We start from the raw sequence: 23,964 nt of genomic DNA, 5'->3' as shown, positions 1-23,964 counted from the left end.
GGTTGCATCGTAAATCATGTTCTGATTGGGGTGTCAGATAACATAATTCTTTCACATTCAAGCGTGAATGTTTGCAAATATTGGGTGGTTTCGCAGGGAGTTTTATGAATTGTTATTTATTAGGGAATTACGTTGTTGACTTTCGATTATGAATAATTTAGACTCGGTTGTATTTTAATCAAGCGACATCTGGTTGAGGTAAGCGCGGGAGATAATGTTTCTTTAGTTGTGGGTTTTTTCCTCGAAATCATAAATGGGGTGCAGAATGCAGTGTGGGGAAATTTAAGATATTTTTAGTATCCTGTTTTTCATATTGTTATCGTAGACAATTATCCAATAAAAATTCATTTTTTTCTAGTTTTTTCACGGCCTCTCGAAATAAGCATTTCATCAGCAAGGGTGACGGCTAGAAAATTGAGTACTTAAATATGGAGTTTTTTGAATGGCGCTCATTAGAAATTACCCATAAAAGGCCAATAATTAGAAAAGTTCCGCGCAAATGAGAGGCGTAGAAGAACAGTTAAGTCGAAACTGGGTAACTTAATTGAATGAATCATGGAGAATATATAAAATTCCCCTGTCTTATTAAAGTTAATTGCGTCTTTATAAACACAATATATTAGGTTGTTCGTGTGATGCTTTACACATCTTGAAGGTGGAGTTCGCAAAACCACCAATTTCACAGGTTACTATTACCGACCAGGATTTTTTAGATATTCTCGCTTGGGTTATTTTCTAGGAGAATTGCGGTAATTGCAGTTCTAAAAAACACCAAATCACTTCTAGCGATATCGCGAATTCGTATTTATCATGATTGCACTGAGTTAGGGAATAAACGTATGATATGGTTACCATTTTTTAGCGAAAAACGTTCTGGAATATGTATGTGATCATGCCAGTACTGGGTACAACTAGCGCGAATTTTGTGCCAGTCAGCGCAGCATTGAATGGATATACCGGACGGAAATTCCTCAAAATGCGTCGGAATGGCAAATTAAGAGTTTTTGTATAAACAGAGGAAACATTATCTTCTAACTTCTCAACTTTGTTGATAATTCTTCTGCGGAAAACCAGTTATTGTCTTAATGAAAGGGAATTGGGAAATTTCCAAAACTGAACTCGCATTTAGTAAACCAAACTTTTCAGATCTTCAGGCATTTCATCATCTTCATTTATCATTCGATGGTTCTTGACAAAAGTGTTCGAACTTCGAAAAAAGATTCTTTTTTTTTTTGGCGCTTAAATAGTTGGTCAAAAACATATCGGAAATATTTGTTTCCACTAAAACAAACCATGGTTTAACAAAAAAATTAACACAGGGTAAACTGCACCATATACCAAATCATATTCATTCTTTCGATTTTTATAAGAATAATTGGAACAAAACAAATCGCTTTATACCATGTACAATATACAGTGGACACGGCTACTTTAAATCGTAGAAAACCCAAGTTTAAAACTGTATAGTGCGACATAGATATATATGCACATTAAACTGAGAAAATTAATTCAAATATAATTCCCCAACTTTTTTCGTGCTGCAAATGAATATAAATGAGCAGCAACCATCTGGGGGCCACTTTTACTCATGGGGCTGGAAGGGCGAAGATGAGATATCATCTCATGAATTGTCTCTGAACCTGAACTAAATTATATATTAGTTACTACTTTCCAGCAATTTGAAATAATAATAATAACTCCACCGTAACCAGTTCTAGGTCCGGTTGTCTCAGGGGGTAGGTGAAGAATGAACAAGAATTTTGTCATCCTGCAAATCCTCACTGAGGAAATTATCAAGACACCCCCCGTGTTGAGCAGTCGGGGTTAAAACCTCCAATCGTGAAAGTTCAATGTTTTGGCGCCAAAATGATCATTACTGTAGCTCCTCCTGTTACACTACAATTTGTGGCGTCCACAATACGATGGAAAGAGGCCCTTATTATCCTTTTCCTCACAAGCGGAGACCCTTCTCTAGCTCTGAACTACTACCGTACATATTTCTCTACTTCTCTCTTGGTCCAAAATACCAACCGCACCCTTCAGTGTCCTCATAGTGAGAACAACATGGTTTTGTGAAACATCGATCTACTGCTATGTTGTTTGGGGATAGAGTGGTCGTTAACTCGCCATCTGCTGGATGTCTGGTTGCACTTATTTTCAAAGCAACTCACTCCTTCCTTCTGGTGCACGGAACACTCTTTTTCTTGGACGTACACTTAATACTTTCAAACATTTTTAAGGTTTTGTTTGCTGTCTTTTTTTTGGCTGGGGGAAATCCATCATAGATAGGCATCTGGAATCTAGGACACGCATACCGGACTCTTACGGACTAAAACCTGCCATATTTTCTCCACACTCTCTCCGTGGGATCACCGTTTCGGTATTGCTTCGCGGGGCTATTCAGTTCTTAGCTGTTCACTCCAAACGAGCTGCTACCGCTTTGCGTGGCGTTAATTGCAGTAGCTTCCCTTCTATGTCTCCGCTGCGCCTCTGTTGCTTTTAGTTGCTGGTGGATCCGTTTCACCAGTGCAACTACCGCGTGCCATGCTGTATTTGATTGCACCATATACCTTATCAGATTTTCCACCGTTAAACGGGTATTCAGTTCCTTGAGCTTTGAAATGTGGGGCAGGCGAAGAAAACGTGTTCTGTATTGTCGACTGTACCTTCACACGTAGGACAATCGGGTGATTCATCTAGACCGAACCTATAGAGGTAACTCCTGTATCCACCGTGTCCGGTAAAGAACTGAGTTAGATCGTAGCTTGTCTCATCGTGGTTCCGCATAGTCCACATGCTTATGTCTGAGATAAGCCTGTGTGTCCATCGGCCATTCTCCGCCTGGTCCCATCCTGTTTGCCATATGCTCACTTTGCCTGTTTAGGCTCGCTTTCTGATTCTCGTACAGACGACTTGCCTCATCGGTTAGAATATCTACCGGGATCATCCTCGAAATCACGCATGCTGCCTCATAAGATGTTGTTCGGTAGGCGCAACTCGTTCGGAGAGTGCTTAATCGATATGGAGCTTGAAGCTGTCTGCGATTTTCTCCGATTTTTATCGCCGACGCCCACACTGGCGCCGCGTATAAAAGTATAGAGCTGACGACTCGCGATAAAAGTAACGTCGACTGTGCTTCGGGCCGCCTACATTTGGAAGCATCCTTTTCAGTGCTGAGCCGATAGTCGCCGTTTTCTACCCATTACCACTCCAACGTTATCTGCGAATCCGACGACAACGGCTTGGTTAGCTACTGGAAGCCGTAAAACGCCATTATGCCCCTGCGGCACTCCTGCCGTTATTACATACATCTTCGACCCTTCGTCCGTATCATAAAGTAGCTTCCGCTGTCGGAAGTAATCGAAGATTATATTTAATATGTATTTTAGTGTTTGTGTCGCGATTCGATGATATGGTTACATCTGGCAAAATTGAACGCGTTCTTCATGTCAAGAGTCACCAGTGCGCAGTATTCTCCTTTGTCGTAGGTTTTTCTGGGTAGCTCAAAAACCAGTTTGGTAGCATTAACCGCTGACCGAGCCTTCCGGAAGCCAAACTGTCTATTTAATAAATAACCGCCACTATCAATTGATGGATATAGCTGGTTATAGATTATCCGCTCGAGGACCTTGCCTATTGTATTCAGAAGACAGATAGGTCTGTAGGATGTAGGTTCACCTATCGGCTTACCTGTCTTCGAGATCAATACTAGCTTTTGTATTTTCCACTTTGCGGGGAACGATCCTTCTTTTAGGCAATCTGCAAATACCCGTGCAAACATGCTTGGTGCCATTGTCATTACCAATTTCAGCGCCTTGTTGGGGATTCGATCAATGCCGGGGGCTGCGCCATCCCGGACCCTTTTCACTGTGTCCAAGACTACGTCTGTGGTTACTGGAGGTATGTATTCGGCGCTCATTGGTATCATTGGGAAGATTGATTGTTTGTTTAATCTAGGGCACATAATTACAGGGGACCTTTTGCCTTTTATTGCTGACATAACGCACTTGTATGCTCCTCCCCATGGATCAGAGTCTGCCTCATCACAGAGTCGCTTGAAGCAATAATTTTTACTTTTCGTGATGGCCCACTGCAACTTTTTTCGTGCCTGTTTATATTCGAGGTACCGTTGCTCATACTCTGGCATGTTTTTTCGGCGTTGAATCCGCTTTCTGGCCTTCAAGCATTCTGTCTGTCTTTATGTCTATCTGTCTGTCTCTCTGTCACACGCACTTTTCTCAGAAACGGCTATACCGATTGACATGAAATTTTGTGAGAAGGTGGAAACTGTGAACGCCCAGACATGCAGTGAGTAATATCCTTCTACGCTGAGATTTAGGGGGATCCCGATATATGCAAAAGGGGCGTATAAACATTTTATATATATAATATAGTTATATTGGGTATCAAATGAAAGGCCTCGATTAGTACTTTTCAAAGGCAGTCTTAGTTCTAGCATTAGTTAGAAAGGCGGGGAGTCAGAGGGGTGGAAAGTGATGATTTCTTTAACGGACCCATTCTCAGAAATTACACAACCGAAAAATCTGAAAAAATCATGAAGCTGCCTCTATATGGTGCCCAGGACTCAAAATACTCTCCATATCGATATCCCTTAATGGTATCCCAGAGTTATAAAAGTTAGTAGTAGTATAAAATATAATATGGGAATATTATCCTCAAGTTTGATCAAAATCATATTATTACTAACAAAGTTACAGTAGCTCAAAATTGACTTTACTGTGTAAATTTGAAGTGAGCAGTCTGACATGCGAAATGCATATACATAACGGGCTACGTACAAATGGGGTAGTTTTGCACTCAAATCTCGTCAAACGCTGCCTCGTAACTGTAGCTGTCTAAAATAAGAAAAGGCAACAAACCCAGCGATTCTGTTTAATACAAATCATGCCCTTGGCGGATTCTGATTGATATAGATGGAGCAAACAGCATCCATAGCCGCTTTCGATCACGTTACTCCGCAGGGCAAAGACATGAGGAAGCGTCTGATAAGGTCGCCTCTACCGTGCGATCAAAACCATCAGCGAACAAAAAACATGAAAGTCTAATGCTTTCCACCTTCTCGACTTTACCAACTTCGTTGCTAAATGCCTTAATTCGCGGCGGAAAGTACATGCTGTTATATTTACAGCGACTTTTTTAAAGGTTTCGATGTCATAATATTTTTCTCTCCAAGCTCTCTCTACTCAAGTCAACCTCTGAATCATCTCAGGGCTCTCCCCTTACCTAAGAAACCGTTACAGCAAAGTTTGTTTTTCATAATTACTCATCCCATTCTTTCTCTCCTTCCTAAGCCTTTATATTGGGTATCTACAATTCCAATTTTTTAATAATGATCTTTCCTCTATCACTTCGTCTGCCGTGATTGTTTTACGACGGCGACCTTTAATTATTTGCCTCTGTTTTTTCTCCGTGCTGTCCTGCGCTGGCAATAAATGTCAGTAAATACCACTAAATGTGTTACTGGCTTAAACCCTCGCCAACATCCTTTTCCTACTATCTTTTGGCGGATAACCCCTCTCACTACTGAACTCCTTTCAAAACTTGGGTGTAATCTTCGATGCAAAATTTCACTTCGATTCCAACTTCATTGATATCATTAATCCTGCTTCCAAAATATCTGATTTTATCCTACGTTTCTCCTACGACTTTACCTCAATCCAGTTCTCCTAAACACTTTTCAACTCCCCTGTTAGAAATATCTTTGAATATTGCTCTGCTTTGGTTTCCCTTTCGTAACAGTGGCTATGTGCTCTTGAAGTTATAGAACACAAATTCACGATTATCCTTTTTTAAAAAGAATTTCCCACGTATGGACTATCCCTCCCGGCTTCGCACTATCAATCTCCCTTCCCTGCAACAACGCTGAATCTTCCATGATATGTATTCGTTTTTCAAACTCGGTAATTACTGGATGGACGGATATTCTATTCCGCATTACCTCCGGTATTACACGTAGTACTAACATTTCTGAAATCACTTTCGCGGAGCTTAACAACTACTTCGACTCGCCAAGTCCTTGGAACTTGACTTGAATTAAGAAAAGAAATGACTCTATTTCTTTCCTTAATTCTAAGCGTAACTTAAGCTACTTGGAGCCATGGGTGGCAGCATCAACAACATCACACCGCACTGCGGACAATATTCAGGGCCATCAGGCTAAAATCTCCGCTGAAGTTCGGCATGAATTCTAAAGACCGTATATAACATTTTTTTATATAAATCCTCTGCATAGACCAGGCATTCCCAGGCTCTGTGCATCTCCAGCATCCCCGGAAATTGTATCTCAAATTAATGAGAGAGAGATTGCGTCTTAACTGTGCGCTAATATGTCGTTACTCTAACTACATTCTCTCGTGTATTGTGGTTTAGTTGTGGCTGTCAGAATATCCACATTCGTGTTATTGTTTAGGATATGGGGGATCCTAAGTCCACATCCACATGATGTTGGACCGGACCAAATGGGGAGCAACTTACTCCCAAATTTTTTGGTCCATGGATCCCTGGTTTGGGGCATACCACCCTATCATTCAAAAACAAAAAAAAAACCAAAAAAGGGCTAACAGTTTCGTCCAGAGCAGAGGCAACTCTTCAAATGCTGCCTCACCTATGCCCTGGAAGCAACGTTACCGTTAGTCCCTTTTTGGTTTTTTTGGTGGGCAGCAAATAAGGTATAACGGGTGCCCTGTATCTACACGTCATCTACTCCCACCTCTACTGTTCATCGTCACTCATTTCTGTTGATCGACCATTCTTTCTGGTAGAGTGCTTTATAATGATATAAGTATTGTTTTCGTTTTCTACTCCGGGGGATTATTTACACATGAGTACAACCTGTCATTCTTAAGATGCTCAGTTTTGACATTTAATTCGCATGGGGGGAGACCGGGGACTGGGAAAAGGTCATTTCTTTCACAGCTATTCCCAGACCCTACCGAACCGTATATTCTAACATAATATATGTATATACATTAGGTGCTGGGGGGGGGGGGATGTTTTTATGAAAGGAATACACAAAACCGTTCATACCTGAAGCGCCTAACTTCCGGTTTCCCGACTTGTTATTGATTTATTTTTTCCTATTGCCTAACACTCTCTGGGTGGTGATGGCGATTCAAACAAAGGTAAGACATTTCACTATTTACTAAAAGTTAGGTTTCTTGCTAGGGAATGTGTGTCATCTTAACATGACCAAATTGGCACAACAACCAACAACCAACGAAGTGGAATATAATATAATGTCTCAGGCAGAACGGTCTGAGATCAAATCTAAATAAACATAATTTTTGAGAACCGACCCCTACGAAACAGGCACTATCACTGTCAGGGCAGCGGCCTAGTGACAACTAAACGATTTAAATATATTGGATCAATGATATCAGTCAAGGGAGAACTCCATTATGAAATTGCTATATGCATCAGCGTAATTTGGATAAAATGGCGTGCCACAAATAGTGCCGTTGGCGAACGGCGTATCAGCGAATGTCTCAAATACAAAATTTTGCTAATGAACGGCACCTCGCGGTAATAGAGACGAAAATGTTACGTTGGATTAGTGGCGTAACATCCCATGATCACGTCCGAAATGTGAATTTCTGCGATTGATATGCGGTTGCACCGGTTGATGATTTGGACAGGCATTCCCGCTGATGAAAACTCACTTGCCAAAATTGGTCTGAACATCGAAAATGGCAAGAAAATATTGAGATTGATCCATGAAAGGTTTGCGCAAATTTTTGATAAATCTGAACTAGAAGATACACTGATCAGTTGGAAGTAGTCGCCATCGTCTCTCAAGAAAAGGGGGAAACCATCATTTGATACATTGCAATTGTTGTTTTAAAGCATTCGAACTTTACAAATTTTTCCGAGAGCATATGAAAAATAAAAAATACCATTGGACGTCTGCAAGACATCATAGAAGCGGCTAAAAAAGGTTATTTTATCAAGGCCAGGTAAATTTAGCTCATTTTCGCTGATATAGTTCGGTACCTATATTCATCTTTCAAGATATAATGTATCTTTTACGTTCATAATTTTGTAATCAGTACAATATAAATAGAAACATTTCAAACTAATAGAAACTGAAAACAAAAGTTCGAGGCAAAAAGTTCACCTTTGGCTACGTATATAGCGTGCTTACTAATACCCATCTGAAAACATTCTCGACTCTCTATTCAAAAGCAGTCTTCAAGTATTTCAAAAGTGCCCAGAACATATCTTAATCGCATTTCTTCCAAGGATTTACATTTGCAATTCCAGGAATTTAAATTAAGGTTTAAGAGCTTCAATATCATCGTTTTCTCAGAGGAGGTATGCTTCCACTCAAAAGAAAAGCCGCAGGCGTTAATATGAAACCGACACGATATTCAACTACTATGATAAAAACCCTTACCAGTAATCCAGGGTGAGTATATGGGCGGCAACATCAGCCAGCGGTATCATTGGTGTATATATGATAGTATTTTTATGAAGATCAGAATGATCATCTCGGTTTGAGTACCAATATTGGCAGACCCCTCAATTTTTTTTAAATCTAGCATTACGGTACTTGTCAGGTTTCAATCAAGGGATATGTAGACCCTACATACGAGTATGCAGTTTATGTAGTTTTTAGCCTAAAAGTAAATTTTGCAACAACAAAGAGTCAGAGTCAGTCCTGAAAAGTTTTCAGCCCCGGATACAATAGTGTCATAATAAGCAAGGGACACGAAAGGCTGTCACATGTCATGTCGAAAAACTCAAGTCCTAATATGTGCCCTTGAATAATAAATAGGCTGTTTTTCACTAGAGTGTCGTTTGCACTTTTCATAACCATTTCAAATGTTTAGTCATTCTTGGAAGTTCTGTTTGCCGTGAGGTCCAGGCACTGCAGTCTGTCTGTTATGAACATTCAGATTCAGCAGTCACCAATGGGTGACAGCGAAACTTCTTTTATAAAAATCATTGATAAATTAAATCCTTACGCATTTGTTGGAGAGGATTTCAGAATGAAAAAAATTGCATAGCTGCAGTTAGTTCATCAACCATTCACACAATTATAAACTTGAGATGATGAAGGCAACAAGACTAGGTTTTATCGACTCCACGCTTACTCAATTTAGTAGTTGCGAATGTAAGCATGTTACATGGGCATTACGTAGGGTACTCACCGCAATCGTTAAACCACACTGATTTCTTATAACTACGAGATTTTGTCCTCCGAAGTTTCAATCGCGCACCCTCACCCTCTGGGGGTATAGACATAAACAAGGATACCCCAATGAAATAGACGGCTGCAAACTTCATTTTCCTTGAACCACATTAACACTTCAAAAAAGGTTCTGGAACCTTACGTCACACGCGCTGTTCCAACGGCATTTTTTTTATAACAGTCGTTTTACTTTTAGAAGTAACTTTAATCACAATCTCAATAAATTATCTTCACTGGTTATAAATTAAATGCTAATAACGATCGACTGACTCTCATTCACAGCGAACACGAAAACTTTCCCATATGCACTTCAAAATTGCCTTCAGCTGGTAATGTGGGTCAGACTGAGATCGCTGATATGAGGTGTGGGGTGTTAGGTTACAAGCATAATTTTATTGGCCCAATGTGATTATATGATCTGTTACGTTATCACCAATTCAACTTGCAATAGACATAACCAGCAATGTTGTAGATATATGGTTGCTAAAAGCCTCTTCATTTTAGATGTGAAGTGAAGATCTAAAACGTGATTTTAGAATTAAAATGCATGTAAAATGCCAGTCGGGACCCAAGGGCCATATAATACGGCGAAATTGGTCAGTGATCCACACAGGCTTTTATTCATGTTAGGTAACAATCAAAATCCTCTGGAGTGAATATCTTTTCTACACGATAATACGATGATATATAGATATTAAGGCGGAAAATGTTGTAGTATATTGAGGAACTATATGAACATAGAAAGCTTTGATTAGGAAATGCGTTGAAACGAAAGAAATATCCCTAGGAGCAATGATCAGATCACACCGAAATTGACATTATTTTGCAGGTATTTGGTATAAGTTATGATGTTCTCTTTTCGTTTTAATCTTTGTCATAAAAGGGGTCGGCTTGTCTAGATCAATTTCTTGGGTTATAGGCATGGTCCGGATTGAGTCAGGAGGCTCTAAAATCATCATCTAACCTATGAAGCAATTATAAGATCTCAATATTAAACTTCGGGACTTCGTAATGAATAAGTCGAAACAAATCTTCAACAAGGAACAAGAGGAAACACGTGTTTGCTACCTTTAAATAAAAACATGTCCTTTTAATAGTTTTATTTAAAAAGAACTATAGTAAACGAAGGAACTATTTTTATAAAACTTATAAAACTACATCCAAGTCAGGTTCCACCTTCAACACCTTATTTAAGTACAAAAAGCAACTCGCCGGCCTGAGCCAGGATATTAAATTCCTACAGCTCTGCCACACCCATGTTTCCATCAAGACAGGACTCCCCAACAGAAATACCGACAAACATACTAAAACACTCGAAAGAGTCCTCATCAAAGAGAGCATTAAATCAAAGTTCTCAAAATTGGATAGGATCACTCTCTCGGCAAATCATACCCATTTAAAATTAACGCATGAGATGTCAGCGCACCATATTCCACTTTTCAAACTTCACCGAGCAGACGAATGCAAGCAAGATCGAAAGAAGGAGATACTTTCGCACCGGAGCACGACCGGAGCATATAGGACAGAAAATAAGTCACCAGAATACAAAGCAGACTTTGTATCTGAAACAATAAAAAAATTGTTGTTTCTTTTTCGTTGGTGTAGATATTTATTCTTGCAAATTCCGATATTTCGGGAACCACTTGCTCCCTTCATCAGTGCTAACAAGTTGGATTTGTTAGCACTGATGAAAGGAACGGTATTTGCAAGAATAGATATCTACACCGGAAAAACGGATTTGAAGATGAACGTCGAAGATACGATTATAGACGTCGAGGGAGCTATTAGGTTCCTGGAAAAGGATGATCGAGAGAAGGCAAGGACTCTCGTTAAAATATTACTCACCAATACAGCAAAGGGACAAATAAACAACACAATAAGGAAGAGCGGATCATTAAAAAACTATATCAGAAACCAGATAAAGGTAACAAACTGGTAATACTAGACCGAACGACCCACGAAGACTTGGCACTCCAGAAACTAAATAACGGCAACTTCTTCAAACTAAGAACAATTGCTCTACCAAAGTCGATCAAAAAAGTGAAGAAAACACTCAGGGAATGTGTTGACCTTGTCAAGCACATAGCCGCATTACGCATGCCTAACCCTTTTTGCCGAGGTTCAGGTACAACCCAAGGTACATAGAAATGGCAACGAAACACGGGAAATTATCGCGGACACTAATTCCCCCCTAGAATATAGCGAAATTGTCACTACAAGAAATCAACGCTATTGGTTACTATCATAGCAAATATGCCGTAAAAAACAGCTTCCAGGTGGTCGAGAAGCTGAAGGACGCTAAAATTAGACAATATGAAATCCTAGTTTCGTTTGATATGGAAGCACTTCTTCCAAGTATACCCGTCAAACGGGCCCTATACAACTTCGAAACGTGGCTCAACAAGCACCGCACCTGCACCAAGGAAAAGAGGGAGGATCGCCAATATACAAAGCTAGCGTCAATATGTATGAGTGACAACTATTTCACCTTCCCGAATACAAAACCACCGCATGCACGGCAATGGGTAACCCACTCTCTCCTTTACTAAGCGAAATGTTTTTGGCAGGTCTAGAGCAACAAATGAAACAGCGTGGGATAATGCCCACTTTTTGGGTTAGACATGTTGATGATGTATTACCCATCGTGGACAAATCGCTGTTGAATGGATTGCTAGAAAAAATCAATCAGCCCAATAAAAACATTATATTCACCATGGACACTGAACAAATGGGAGAAACACCATTCCTAGACATCAAAATAATTAGAAACGCGGAGGACCTCGAGTTCGATATATTCAGGGAGCCCACAACCAACGAGTAATTCCTAGCAGCTCTTTCCATTCATACCAGCATAAATTCACGGTCTTCTACAATATGGCACATAGGATGCTAAAGACCTCCCTAACCAGATCGAGATATATCAAGGAACTGTCTTATATAAAAGACACCGTGAAAAAGAACGGGTACAGCACCGACATTATAGACGCTATAATAAGGAAGAAACAGGCTGTCAATAATAGGAAACAATTGACGACGTCGCCAGGCATCAATGATAAGACAACAGTGAGATCGAGCATTACATACACCTCGTTGTGGCATAGGATTAGAAATGCGCTTAAAGGATTTAAAATAGAGGCTGTCCCAACAAGCGAACATGCGCAACTTAAAACGCGACTTAGGAGCGTAAAGGACCCAAAATCCAAGGAGAAAGAGAGCGGGATCTATCATATAAAATCACATGCCTGGAATGCACCTGTATATATATAGGGTAGACTTGGCAATTGGTAAAAACACGATTTGAGGAACATACCAAAGAAGCGGAGATAGCGACAAAAACCCATTACGGTATGTTAAGTCTGCAGTCGCAAAGCACATAGTAGTCCACAAACTAGATGCCGCAGAAAGTCTGGAAATATTTAAACCAGGTAACGCCAGGTTGTTGAACACCGATGTGGGCAGTTATTCATCTAGCTTATTCCAGTTAATAAGGGAAGTAGTTAAGGGGGCATTATAATTTTAATTTTATTAAAAGTTAATTAAATATTAGTTATTAGGTTAAAAAAAAATTAAGTGGTAAGTAAGTAAGCACTGAAGAAGGACACATGTTGTGTCCGAAGCACGTGCTTGCTACCTTTAAATAAATATAATTCTATAGTTAAATTGGAAACATTTCCTTTTAATAGTTTTATTTAAAAAGAACTATAGTAAACAAAGGAACTATTTTTATAAAATTTATGAGCTTAAACTTTGCACTTCAACAATCAAGTCTACCGAAGGAAGGTCGTCATCGATATTGAAATAGGCATTTAATTTCAAGCTAGCATCCTTTTCTCGCACAATAAACCTGCCTTCAAGGAACTAGAAAGAAAAAAGTCATGAAAGAGCTAAAAGATAAACCGGTATTCTATTTAAAGCGGATAAAGCTGGTAATAGTGGAGAAGACGCACTACGACGCGGCAAAGTTTGAAAAATTTCGAACCGGAGGATGCTTTGAGGAAAGACCCCTTGCTGGATTTCATTAAACGGGCGAAAAAAGTATTAAAGGAATGCCGCCACATCATTTAGAATCCAATCAAACTTTGGATGTCGTACCCCGTACTGCTAAGTATAAGAAGTCTACCGAAGATCCACAACCCTGACAAGGAATTCCGGGAAATTATAACAGCCACAAACTCGCTCACACAAAATATCGCCAAGTGGCTGTTGAATGGATTTAAGGAACTAGGAGGCTACCCGCTGGAAAAGCCATGAGGAATAGAGAGGATCTTAGCAGACATAGAGGCTTTGTTTCCAAGCATCTTAGTGAAGGAGGCGCTTCTATATCTGGAGGAGTAGCTACTTAGTAACAATCCCACATCCTTGGCGTGGAAAAGAGAAACAGGGATGCTTATGAAACTTGCGGGGTATGTATGTATGACATTTAAAGGGAAGTTCTACGAAGGAACCAGAGGGGTGGCAATGGAACCCCTTTCATCCTTTTTGAATGACATATTCATGAGCAAGATCTACATTCCAAAGACCTGCTCCCAAAGATCTGGTCAAGATGAGCAGATCACATTTTCATAGTTGTAGTTATTATCCTATGCTAAGTCCTACCTGATCTCTTTTGGTAGCAGAACCCGCGACACGCGGACCAAAAAAACGCATCCCATGCCATTAAAGACAAAATGATTATGTTGAGAGATCCTAAACCCCGTATAAATGCTAGGGCTTTCATCTTACTTCACGTTGCGGGACGGGCCCTGGTCCTGTCGAAAAATCGGTAAGGGGAAATAAATTAGGCCGAGCAAAACAAAGAAATGCCTGCACGCTAAATATTGGTACCCTCCCTGAAAAGACGGAAAAACTCGCTAGAGCCCTTAGGAAAAGGCGCATTGATATCTGGGCTCTGCAAAAAACCCCAATGGTCTGGCGCCAGGAGCTGCCACATAGAACGCGAACGTGGTAAAAATGGTTATACACTTTTTAATTTTGGGAGTTTTCATGAAGCCACTAAAGACGTCGAACCAAAGGAAATGGGTGTGGAGGACCCATGAGGGTGCTTTCTGCCAATTTTTCGATGCAAAGATCTGATAGTCATGTGGATGAAAAGGCAAATGGCAATAGGTGCCATAGGAAAAAATGGTTTGGAGCACACAATGAGGGCGGCGAGCGTATAGTCGATTTTACGGATTCTCATGGCTTTAACCTTGTGAATACATGGTTCATCAAAACATTGTCTCATCTTCCTACATTATATATTTGGAACAGTAAAACGCAAATCGACTATCTTCTCATAAGACGTCATTTTCCCACCGTCCCGAACTGCAAAGCCGTTTCCTATGAAACCATCGTACCTCGATATTGACTATTAAGCTGATAAGCTATTCATCAATTGAGACACTTGGCTTTGAAATAACGACGTACAAATGAAGGTCTGTGAAAAGAAACGCAATATTTCGAACAAATTTCAACGGAAGAATCTGTTCATACTCCAGTTCCACAAGCATTGCCGATATTTGGAGCAATTCCAGTTGAAGTCGAGGGAGCAATAAAACGAATGAAATTGATGAAACCAACAGGACCTGACGACATCGCATCCGAGCTCTGAAAAGCGAAGAACTGAGGCCCAACACTGTGGCTCAATGAATTCTTCAATCGGGTAAGGAAAGTAGAACGTCATCTGACTAGCGAGAAAGCACCACAGTTCCAATATGGAAAAAGAAAGGTAGTCTGGCAAAATGTTCAAATTACCTTTGATGCAGCTGCTGTCTCATGCTGATTTATTTTTGAACGCGTTCTTGACAACCGTATCCGCGGCATCGTTCAAATAATCACGAATCAAACCGGGTTTGTCAAGAACTGTGGATCTACTGACGCAATACATGCTGCGCGGTTGCTCATGGAGAAACAACGTGAGAAGCACCGCCCTGTTTACATTCCATCTCTGGATCTAGGGAAAGCATGTGACCGTGTGCCACGTAAACTAGTGGTAGTGACCTGCCCAGAACTGAGCCATTTAAATACCTTGGGTCAATGCTATTAGCCAATGGAGAATTGTGTTATGAAATTGCTTCACGCATTAGCGCAACCTGGATGAAATGGTCTTCTACAACTGGTGTCCTTAGTGATCGATGTATCGTATCGTACCTAATGCCAACCTTCGTCTTCTTCAGTCTTTGTTTCTTTCAGAAGCGGGGTCGGTTCGTCTTGCCGGATATAGGCTTGAGCTGAACGGAATCGAAAACTCTCAAATCTAGAGCGTGAAGCCATTATTGCTTCAGCCGATCTTTTGGTCGTTTCCCATCTATTTCCATGTTCAGACCAACGTTGATAAATGAGTTCCTATCATGGTCCAGTGTATGCTTACTATCGAAGACGCCTCTCACACAATTATTCTACGATCGGTGTCCGGATGTCTTAATTTCGAATGTGAACATAGTGAATTATAAGACTGGTCCAACGCAACAGCAATAATTTTTGAACGGTAGACGTGGCTTTTCGTGATACAGGATTTTTTCAAGTAGTTAAATTTTGTGTGACCAAACCGATTATTTTTCCAATAAAACACTTACTACTTTTGAGGCAGAATCTGCCACATTCTCTTTTTCTATCATAGATATTGCTCCTGTAGATTTTCCGGACTAGATCATCTTCACCCATACGAATTAGGTGACCTATCTTCTAACTTGTAACCGAAAGTATCAAAACCGCTTCGCGTTTCCATTGGCGTTCATCAAGGAAGCGCCCTCTTACCACCTCTGTTTTTCCTATTATAGAGAGCGCCATATAGATTGCTTTATGCAGATGATGTTTTCCAAGTGTCTCATAACAAAGCTGATCTCGAGCAACTTGTCTGACAATGGGATAATCTCATCATGCATCACCATCCCCATCAAGCAGGCACTATCACTGTCAATGGCAATGAGCAGCTCAAAACTGAACATGCTAAGATTGGTCTGAACATCGAAGTCAATGGTAAGTGACCAAAAGGCCGGCCGAAACAACGGTGGATTGATTTGAAAGCCTCGCAATCGCATCCAGATGAGGCCTTTAATAGAACCGGTGCAACCGATCATGACGACTCGACCCCGCATATACCAGCAGGTGAATTGTTTATTCATATTTGCGATCAGAACTGTGAGTCTTGGAACAACTGTGGAAGTTACTTGGACTTATATTCAAATAACGCTAAGACGATCAAAAAAAAATACGATTGTTTAGGGAGCACAAAATTTAAAATAAAGGACCCTTCCTTTGACAGTAGCGTTTAGTGGGAATTGCCAAAGAAAAACGACAAAGTAGTGGAAATTACAAATATGGAGCCTCCGCCCTGTCGAAGCGGTGATATTGAGGTTTATTGTTATTGCTTTTATCAAGCCTGAGAAGAGAAAAGGAAGGGAAAAAGAGAGTGATTCCTCCCGGAATGAAATTCTTCCGGAGGCCCGGATTTTCCATTTAATGGGACAGGCAAAATGTTCAAGTTATACCTTTTGTTGTTGTAGCTACCTTTGAATGGGACTATTGGAACACAGGGAGTCTGGACAAATGGGTTATTTTTGAGTTTCAATGAAGTCTTACTTATATTAAAAATTAGCTCATGCAAGAAGAGTTTCTTGCAATGATTGACCACAAGATATAGATCTTTTCTCATCGTCATATTCCAATTTCCAAATCAGCTTAATTTTATTAAAGCCCTTATTCCCACGCGCCTTCAGCAACTCCGGATCCAGGAAGATTCACTCCTTCCCCTCCTCTTCCGTTAGAACAGTTTGAGTTGCCCCGGAAAGCAGTATACTGATACTGACCAGCTAAGACTAACAATTCTGATGCAAAAATCAGGTCACGAACCTTAAAGCCAGTTCGAAGGAAAATTGAAACATTAATGAGGATCAGGGCGTAATTGAGTATTACGAAATTTCTGAATGAGGCATACCTCGTTTTAGGGATTGCTCTTTGAAATGTCTTTTTCAGGGACCCGCACCTCCGTATTTCAACCATCTTCTCCCAGAGAATAAAACTTACCGCACAAAGCAGATGAAACCATTTCGCCGAGCACTTGTGCCGTACCAATAGGGTCATAGGGATTCCTGAAATTAAACAATTTCATTAACCCAGCCTTCGAGTAAACTCCGGGGCCGGGGTGTCACCCCATTCCCTCCATTTTGATTGGTCTGCCTCCAAAGAATCTTGTTTTTCAAGGTGTTGTAAGATTTTCTTTAACAAATATGTGGCACTGATCTTAACGTTGACCCCAGGGATCCTAGGGATTTTGTTTCGACGCTTGCTACACATTTTTGTTTCTTCTAAAAACAGCCCAATTTTTCTTATTTTGAGAATGAAAATGGACAGCTTAATATGACACTTTTCATGTCCTTGCAGAAGTAGACCTAATGGGAGAGGAGGGAAAAGGGAGTGATTTCTTCGGTCTCGGAGTTCCCGGATGCCTGAAATAAGAACTCTTTGAAATAAAGGAATAACTGGTGGTCCCGCAAAAATTTCATCTCAAGTCCGAATTTAATCGCTGCGATCCTGGCTTTTATTATCATGTTTAAAACCAGTTTTCTTTTTGATCAAGTTGAAGATATCTCCGGATTTTTTTGCAAGATCTGCTGGCACTGGCTATTCTAAGGCTTACAAAGCGTGAAAATTGAAATTGCCCATACCAAATTGGAGCAAAAAAATGGAGTAGGTGGAGCAAAATCAGGAACGACTATCGAAAGTCAGATTAGATGATGTGATAACTGAGGTTATTAAGTCAGTCTATTGCTGGGGCTGTAAACTTTTTTTTCTTGTCGGGGATTTTTGTATTTAGCTCTGGGTTTATCACATCCGAAGCACCAGGTGTGATGATAATGAAATTCATGCAGTCTCGTTTAAAATGATATAGGAAATAAATCACAATAAAAAAAAGTGATTAAGCAAATATACTTTCTCGACAAAAAAAAAATAATTCTTGTACATGCAAAAAAAGAATAAAATATTAGACGTTTTGATAAGCTTATTGCACAAAATCTGACATTCAATGAATGTGCAATAAAACAATTACCTTTTGGAAAATTTCTGTGAAATTAAAAAACTATTATTATTTCATCTCTTCCAGTGACCGGAAACTGAGTACTGCTTCAAGTACCAAGGGTTTTCTGGTTTACGACTACTCCATTTTTATGTAACTAGAAATTAAAGCATGTGCCATTTTTAAAGACCCGTTTATCCTTAGGACACGCCCAAAAATTGTCACGCGTTTAAACACCTGGAATACCCATGAATCGACAAAAATTTTGTTTCTACGTTTTTAATGTTTTTCAAATGCGATGTCAATTTTTTTTTTGTTCACACGCTTAATTCAAAATTCTGATTCATATATATATTTTAAGTTGCTTTTCATCCACATTTTATATCCGGGTGAAAATATATACATATGTTTCCCATTCACTCCTTGGTGAATCACAGTTCGTTAACCACTCCTACGTACAATCGTACATGGTCCGCTAGAATTGTCCCGCCTCCTTAATATGTGACCCATCCCCTTCCACTTCCGCCTTCCAATCCCAGTTCGCACGAGTGCAAGACCTGTGCGTCGACAAAGTTCTTCGTTCGAGATAATGTCAGACCAGCCTACTCCGATGATACGAGGCGGATAGGTGTTCCCAAATACCTGGAGCTTTTGAGTAACAATGGAGTTAACTTTCCATGCGCTGCTCCCATATAGCAACACAGAAACAACATTATCAGAGAACAGACTCAACTCGAATCTTCGTGTTGAGCTTACAGCACTTCCCGCGAAAGCGGATCTAGCGCTGTTAGTGCGTCGAACAAGAGTAAAAACGGATCAATTGTCAAGAATTTTGCGCGTGTTTGCTTCCACCAAACTTTCTTTAGAGGAGTTATGAAGCGTCATTCGCACAATGATTCCATTAAGATCCATTAGCACGAGAAGATGAGCCAAAGTAACGATAGCGCTGATTGTGTAACAGCGTAGAGTGTTTGATTCGTCCTGCCAACCGAAGCAATGATCATCCAGATGACGGGAAGAAGCTGACTCGAACTCGCGAAGAGAGTGTTACCATGGAGTACCTGGCGCTGCTGCAGAAGCCGTTCCTTATTCGAACCGAAGTACAAATGTCAGCGTCTGGTCTAGTCCATGAGCACTAATTGTAAAAATACCTAAGATGCCTAACCAGCTCCAAGAACGACGTCGATGGCTCTCGATTGCTTTCAAAATGGTGAAGTCCTAGCTCTGACAAAACTCGTTGAGATACTCTGTTGTTGCCGCGGAGACGAGGGTTTCTGCACCGGAGACGGCATGTAGCAGAACATCGTATGATGCCGCTTCTCGCGCTGCCAGCAACCACCTGCGGTTTATTCTTTAGACGGATGACCCAATATTAGGCAATTGAAGCTGACGTTAAAGCCTTGTAATACCTCAAACCTCTGGGCTACAGCTACTGTTCCAACCGTTGACGGCCGTTGAACAACTTATTCAGTGGTGTCTCTGACAGGAAGGGCAGGAAGCTGGGTCCCCTTGTGCCAAAGTAGACCGACTCCGTTGTTGCTCCGCTAGATAGCTTTGTTCGTTGCACAGTGCATCATCGAGTTTTTTACTATATCTTAAATCCGATTATATCATTGTTTACATTGATTATTAAGTCGGTAACAATAGTAGTTATCGTTTTTTTAAATAAGCCCTGAATTAGCTTTAACATTCGTGTGACACGCCTCATATTTTGAATAGAAGCCCGTCTCCGAATATGGAATATACTCGGCAGGATATGTACTTTCAAATAATATTTTTGAAATAAAATATTTCTGTCACTAAATTGTCCTGTTGGTCTGTAAAATCAGAATAATTACCATTATTGAAGTTGTAACTTTGAAGAAGGGGTTAAAAAAATCTACAAATATCCTTTTGTACTTTTTGCATAATTTAGATGTACGAGAGGGGCCAATGAGCTCCGGGAATTACGCTGTGGTGGGGAGGGAGATTTGGGAACCTATTTTTTGACCATATGTCCGTTAGTGTTATGCCTGCAGCAGTGTGCGAAGTTGTGTCGCTGTGAGTGCATCGGTTCGTTTGTAAGATTTTTTAGTAAAACAACTTTTTAAATTTCGACGAAAACGTAATGGCATATTGTCGAGAACAAGGCGCGGCTGTGAAATTTTGATTGCTTATGGGGATGCTGCCTTAAGTAAAACCAGAGTGTACGATTGGTTTTGATGTTTTACAAATGGAGAAGTGTCTATTGAAGACCATCTTCATTCAGGACGCCCCTTAATGTCAAGAACTGATGAAAACGTCTACAAAATCAATGCCCTCCATCGTGAATACCGTCGCCGAACCATTAATCGACTCTGTGAGATGTCGGGAATGTCATGGAGTTCAATTCAGAGAATTTTATCCGAAGATTTGCACATGAGAAGGGTTGCAGCCAGATTCGTCCCTCGCCTTCTCACAAATGAGCAAAGGGAGCGTTGACTTCAAGCATATTTTGAGTTTCAAAATCAGCTTGAAGAGGACCCTGAATTTTTTTCCAAGGTGATTACTTGTGATGAATCGTGGTGCTATGGATACGACTCGAAAGGAATATGAAAGGAAAGCGTTTTGTCACTGTGAAGGTGGTGAAACAAAAATCGCTGGAAGGCTTGAAGGACATCCCGATGAGTGAATTTAAAAAAATGTTTTGAACAATGGAAGAATCGTTTGGAGAAGTGCGTTGTAGTCATAGGCGAATACTTTGAGGGTGATAAAAATTTGGTGTAAAAATATTGAGAAATAAAGAAGTTATGATGATATTCCCGTTTTTTTTTTTGGGTCCCCCCTCGTATGTACTTTAATTTTACATGTAGTTTGTGTGCGTCTGAATGTGACTTTCAAGGTCATACCATTTGTTAGACGGAGCTACCATAACGAAAGGACATCCGGAGGAGTGGTTTTCAACGGAGGAAGGATAACAAAATAAACATTGTTCATTGAAAACTATGTTCAATATTGTATTATATTGGAAATTATTCAAAGGAAGAATTGTAAAACAAAATCAGTAATATAAGTACGTTATTTTTTTGCCCCAAATATAATAAAAAATTGAACGAAGTCGACAAAAATCGTAATAAATTTCACCTACGTTACGCTTTTGGGCTCCTACGATGTGCAGTTGCAAATGGACCCTACGAGCACCTTACAAACTTCCTTATATCCCCCGAAGTAAATGCCACCAACCAATTTGCCGAGTTTGTAAGCCTCCGGGAAATCTGGATTATGGTTCACATGGACAAGCAAGCAACACAGCTGTTGATGAATCATTTTCGGCTCAATTACAACTTGATTCCAAGCCTTCGTTGACTCCAATGTAAACTCCACTATATTTTCGGGTGTTAAGCGTCTAGTTCGGTGCGTTGTAAACCTTCGAGACTCAAATACAACATTCTCCGCATTCTCAGCCACGTTACCACATCTTGGGCAGCATGGGGACTCATCGTATTCAAATCGCGGTAGATAAATCCGATAACCTCTATGTCCACTTAAAACCTTAAAAACGTCGAAGTAAAATAGACTCCCCGATTGCATACATTTTGTCGTAGAGGCGCCGATCTTCATTCGCCAAGATGTCTTTGGGGATTGTCCCTGCCAGTACATGTGCTGTTTCTCCTGATGCTGTTCAATAAGCACTGCATACCCGGAGTGCACTTAGTTGATACGCCATTCCTAATTTTCTGCAGTTTGATTTGTTTTCCAGAACAGTTGCCCAAACTGGAGTTGCGCAGAGTAGAACAGAACTAAGTACCTTTGAAATAAAACAACGTCGACTTTATCTTGGTCCACCAATGTTCGGTAACATCCTCGAGATCGTTACAGCGATGGAAGACGCTTTAGTAGCAGCGCACTCAATGTTTTTTTAATGTTGAACCATTTGTCAATCATTATTCCCAAGTATTTGAGCGACTCTTGGGACTAAATTGTGTGTTCAACTTTAATCTTCACAGTTCTGTCCTTCTTTCTTTCGCTGATTAGCGCTAGTAGCACCAACACTCCATCGTACATAATTAACCACAGTAAGGGACCTACGACAGACCCCAGTGGTACGCCGCACGTTATCGGGAATAATTTCAGTCCATCGTTCGAGTCGCAGTATAACCTTATTACTGGAAGAAATGCAACAACAATGCATACAGTGTACTCCGGAGCCTGTAGTTTGGTCAGAGCCTCTACGATTTTTGTCCACTTTGCAGTGTTGAATGCATTTTAGTGTCACCATTGTGCAGCATTTCCCATCTTGTATTGCAGCGCGAGCCAGGCCAGTCACAATGTTCATTGCATCGACGGCTGATCTCCCCTTACGAAACCCGAATTGCTTGACGGGTAGGCCTCCTCCTCCGCAACAGCGAGCCGCCTGTTGTATAATACTCGTTCAAATATTTTACCGATAGTATTGACCAAACATATCGGTCGATATGAGGAGAGGTCACCCAATGGTTCACCTGGCTTCGGAATAAGCATCAGTTTTTGCAGTTTCCATTGCTCAGGGAATTCTCTTTCTCTAACGCATGCCACTTTCAGGGAGATATTCGAGATTCCATCTGGCCCAGGGGTCATATTTTCAGCGAACTTCCTTGCTGCATTAAGAATTTCCTCTTCTACCACTACAGGAATTTCGTCGAGATTCACATGGACTTTAGGCAGATTTGTGTAGTTCACATCCTCTGGGAAGAGAGTGTCCACTATGTTTTGTAGTAATTGAAGACAGGTAATCGGTGGGGAACGTTTGTTTTTCAGCGATGGCAATACCGACCTGTAGACACCACCCCACGGAGCAGAGTGAGTTTCAGTACACATCCGGATTTGTTCCTCGTGATAGCTACTTGCAATTTTTTTCCGCGCGTTTTTATATTGCATGTGTAGCTCAACGAATTCAAATTGATTTCTTCTGCGTTGGGAGCATCTCCTAGCTCTGATGCAGTTTTTCCGACATTCCTCAATTTCTAAATTCTACCAAAAATTGGGATTTCGTCTTTGGAAAGCGCTACACCGAGGCATCGCGTGCCCGTGATCTGTAACACTTTTTCTTGTACGATTCCCGATAATAATGTGGCATCAAGAAGTACCTCCATGAACATTTCTGCATCGAATTTATTAATTACGCAGCTCATCGTTATTCTTTGGTGGCTTTATATAATTCCTATGCGAGGTTTGGAAGACGATAGCCTGATGATCGCTGTGTGTGTACTCTTCGCTGACATGCCCCTGCAATGATATCACTCATGAAAGCGAGGTCAACTATCGATTGTAATTCTCTCCTCCGGTATGTGTTGACTTCCTCAGAGTTCGCAAGTACGACATTTAAGCGCGAGAATGTCTCTAGCAGTATTTGACCCCTTGCATTTGTTTTTTTTTGCTTCCCCATTCTCTTGCCCATGAGTTGAAATCGCCGGTAACTATTTTGGGATTGTAGCGTCTTGCATCTAAGGATAGTTTTTCTAGCAATAAATGAATTCCCCCAACGTGAGACTCGGGGCTGTGTAACAGCTATAGATATATATACCTCCTATCTTGGCACGTGTAAATCCGTCGTCTGAGTGTTTTTTCACATCTTCTATAGTTCGACTTCCGCGCGGCTTTGCTGTTTTTCTCTGCTACCCCCCGCTATGCAGATTTTCATATTGTTCCCATACAATAGCTATATCGACATTATTTTCGAACACCCTCTGGGAGAGCAGGTCTTGGGCCGCTCGACAGTGATTCAGATATAGTTGGAGCTTGTTAAGCAAACAACTAGGAA

The 23,964-nt window shown here is 40.6% G+C and overlaps 1 protein-coding gene across 1 annotated transcript in view; it reads right to left on the bottom strand.

The window, feature by feature from the left end:
- LOC119652984 overlaps positions 1-9,424 on the bottom strand; it is a 49,042-nt gene extending 39,618 nt beyond the window's left edge. Inside the window, exon 1 of the mRNA XM_038057406.1 lies at positions 9,171-9,424. Coding sequence (XP_037913334.1) covers positions 9,171-9,306 — 136 coding nt within the window. The 5' untranslated portion in view covers positions 9,307-9,424. The remainder of the gene's footprint in view (positions 1-9,170) is intronic.
- Positions 9,425-23,964: the final 14,540 nt, after the last annotated feature.

Source organism: Hermetia illucens, chromosome 3, assembly GCF_905115235.1.
Source record: "Hermetia illucens chromosome 3, iHerIll2.2.curated.20191125, whole genome shotgun sequence".
NCBI lineage: Eukaryota > Metazoa > Arthropoda > Insecta > Diptera > Stratiomyidae > Hermetia > Hermetia illucens.
Note: the sequence above shows the minus strand (reverse complement) of the source record. Positions and strands in the feature narration are given on the sequence as shown.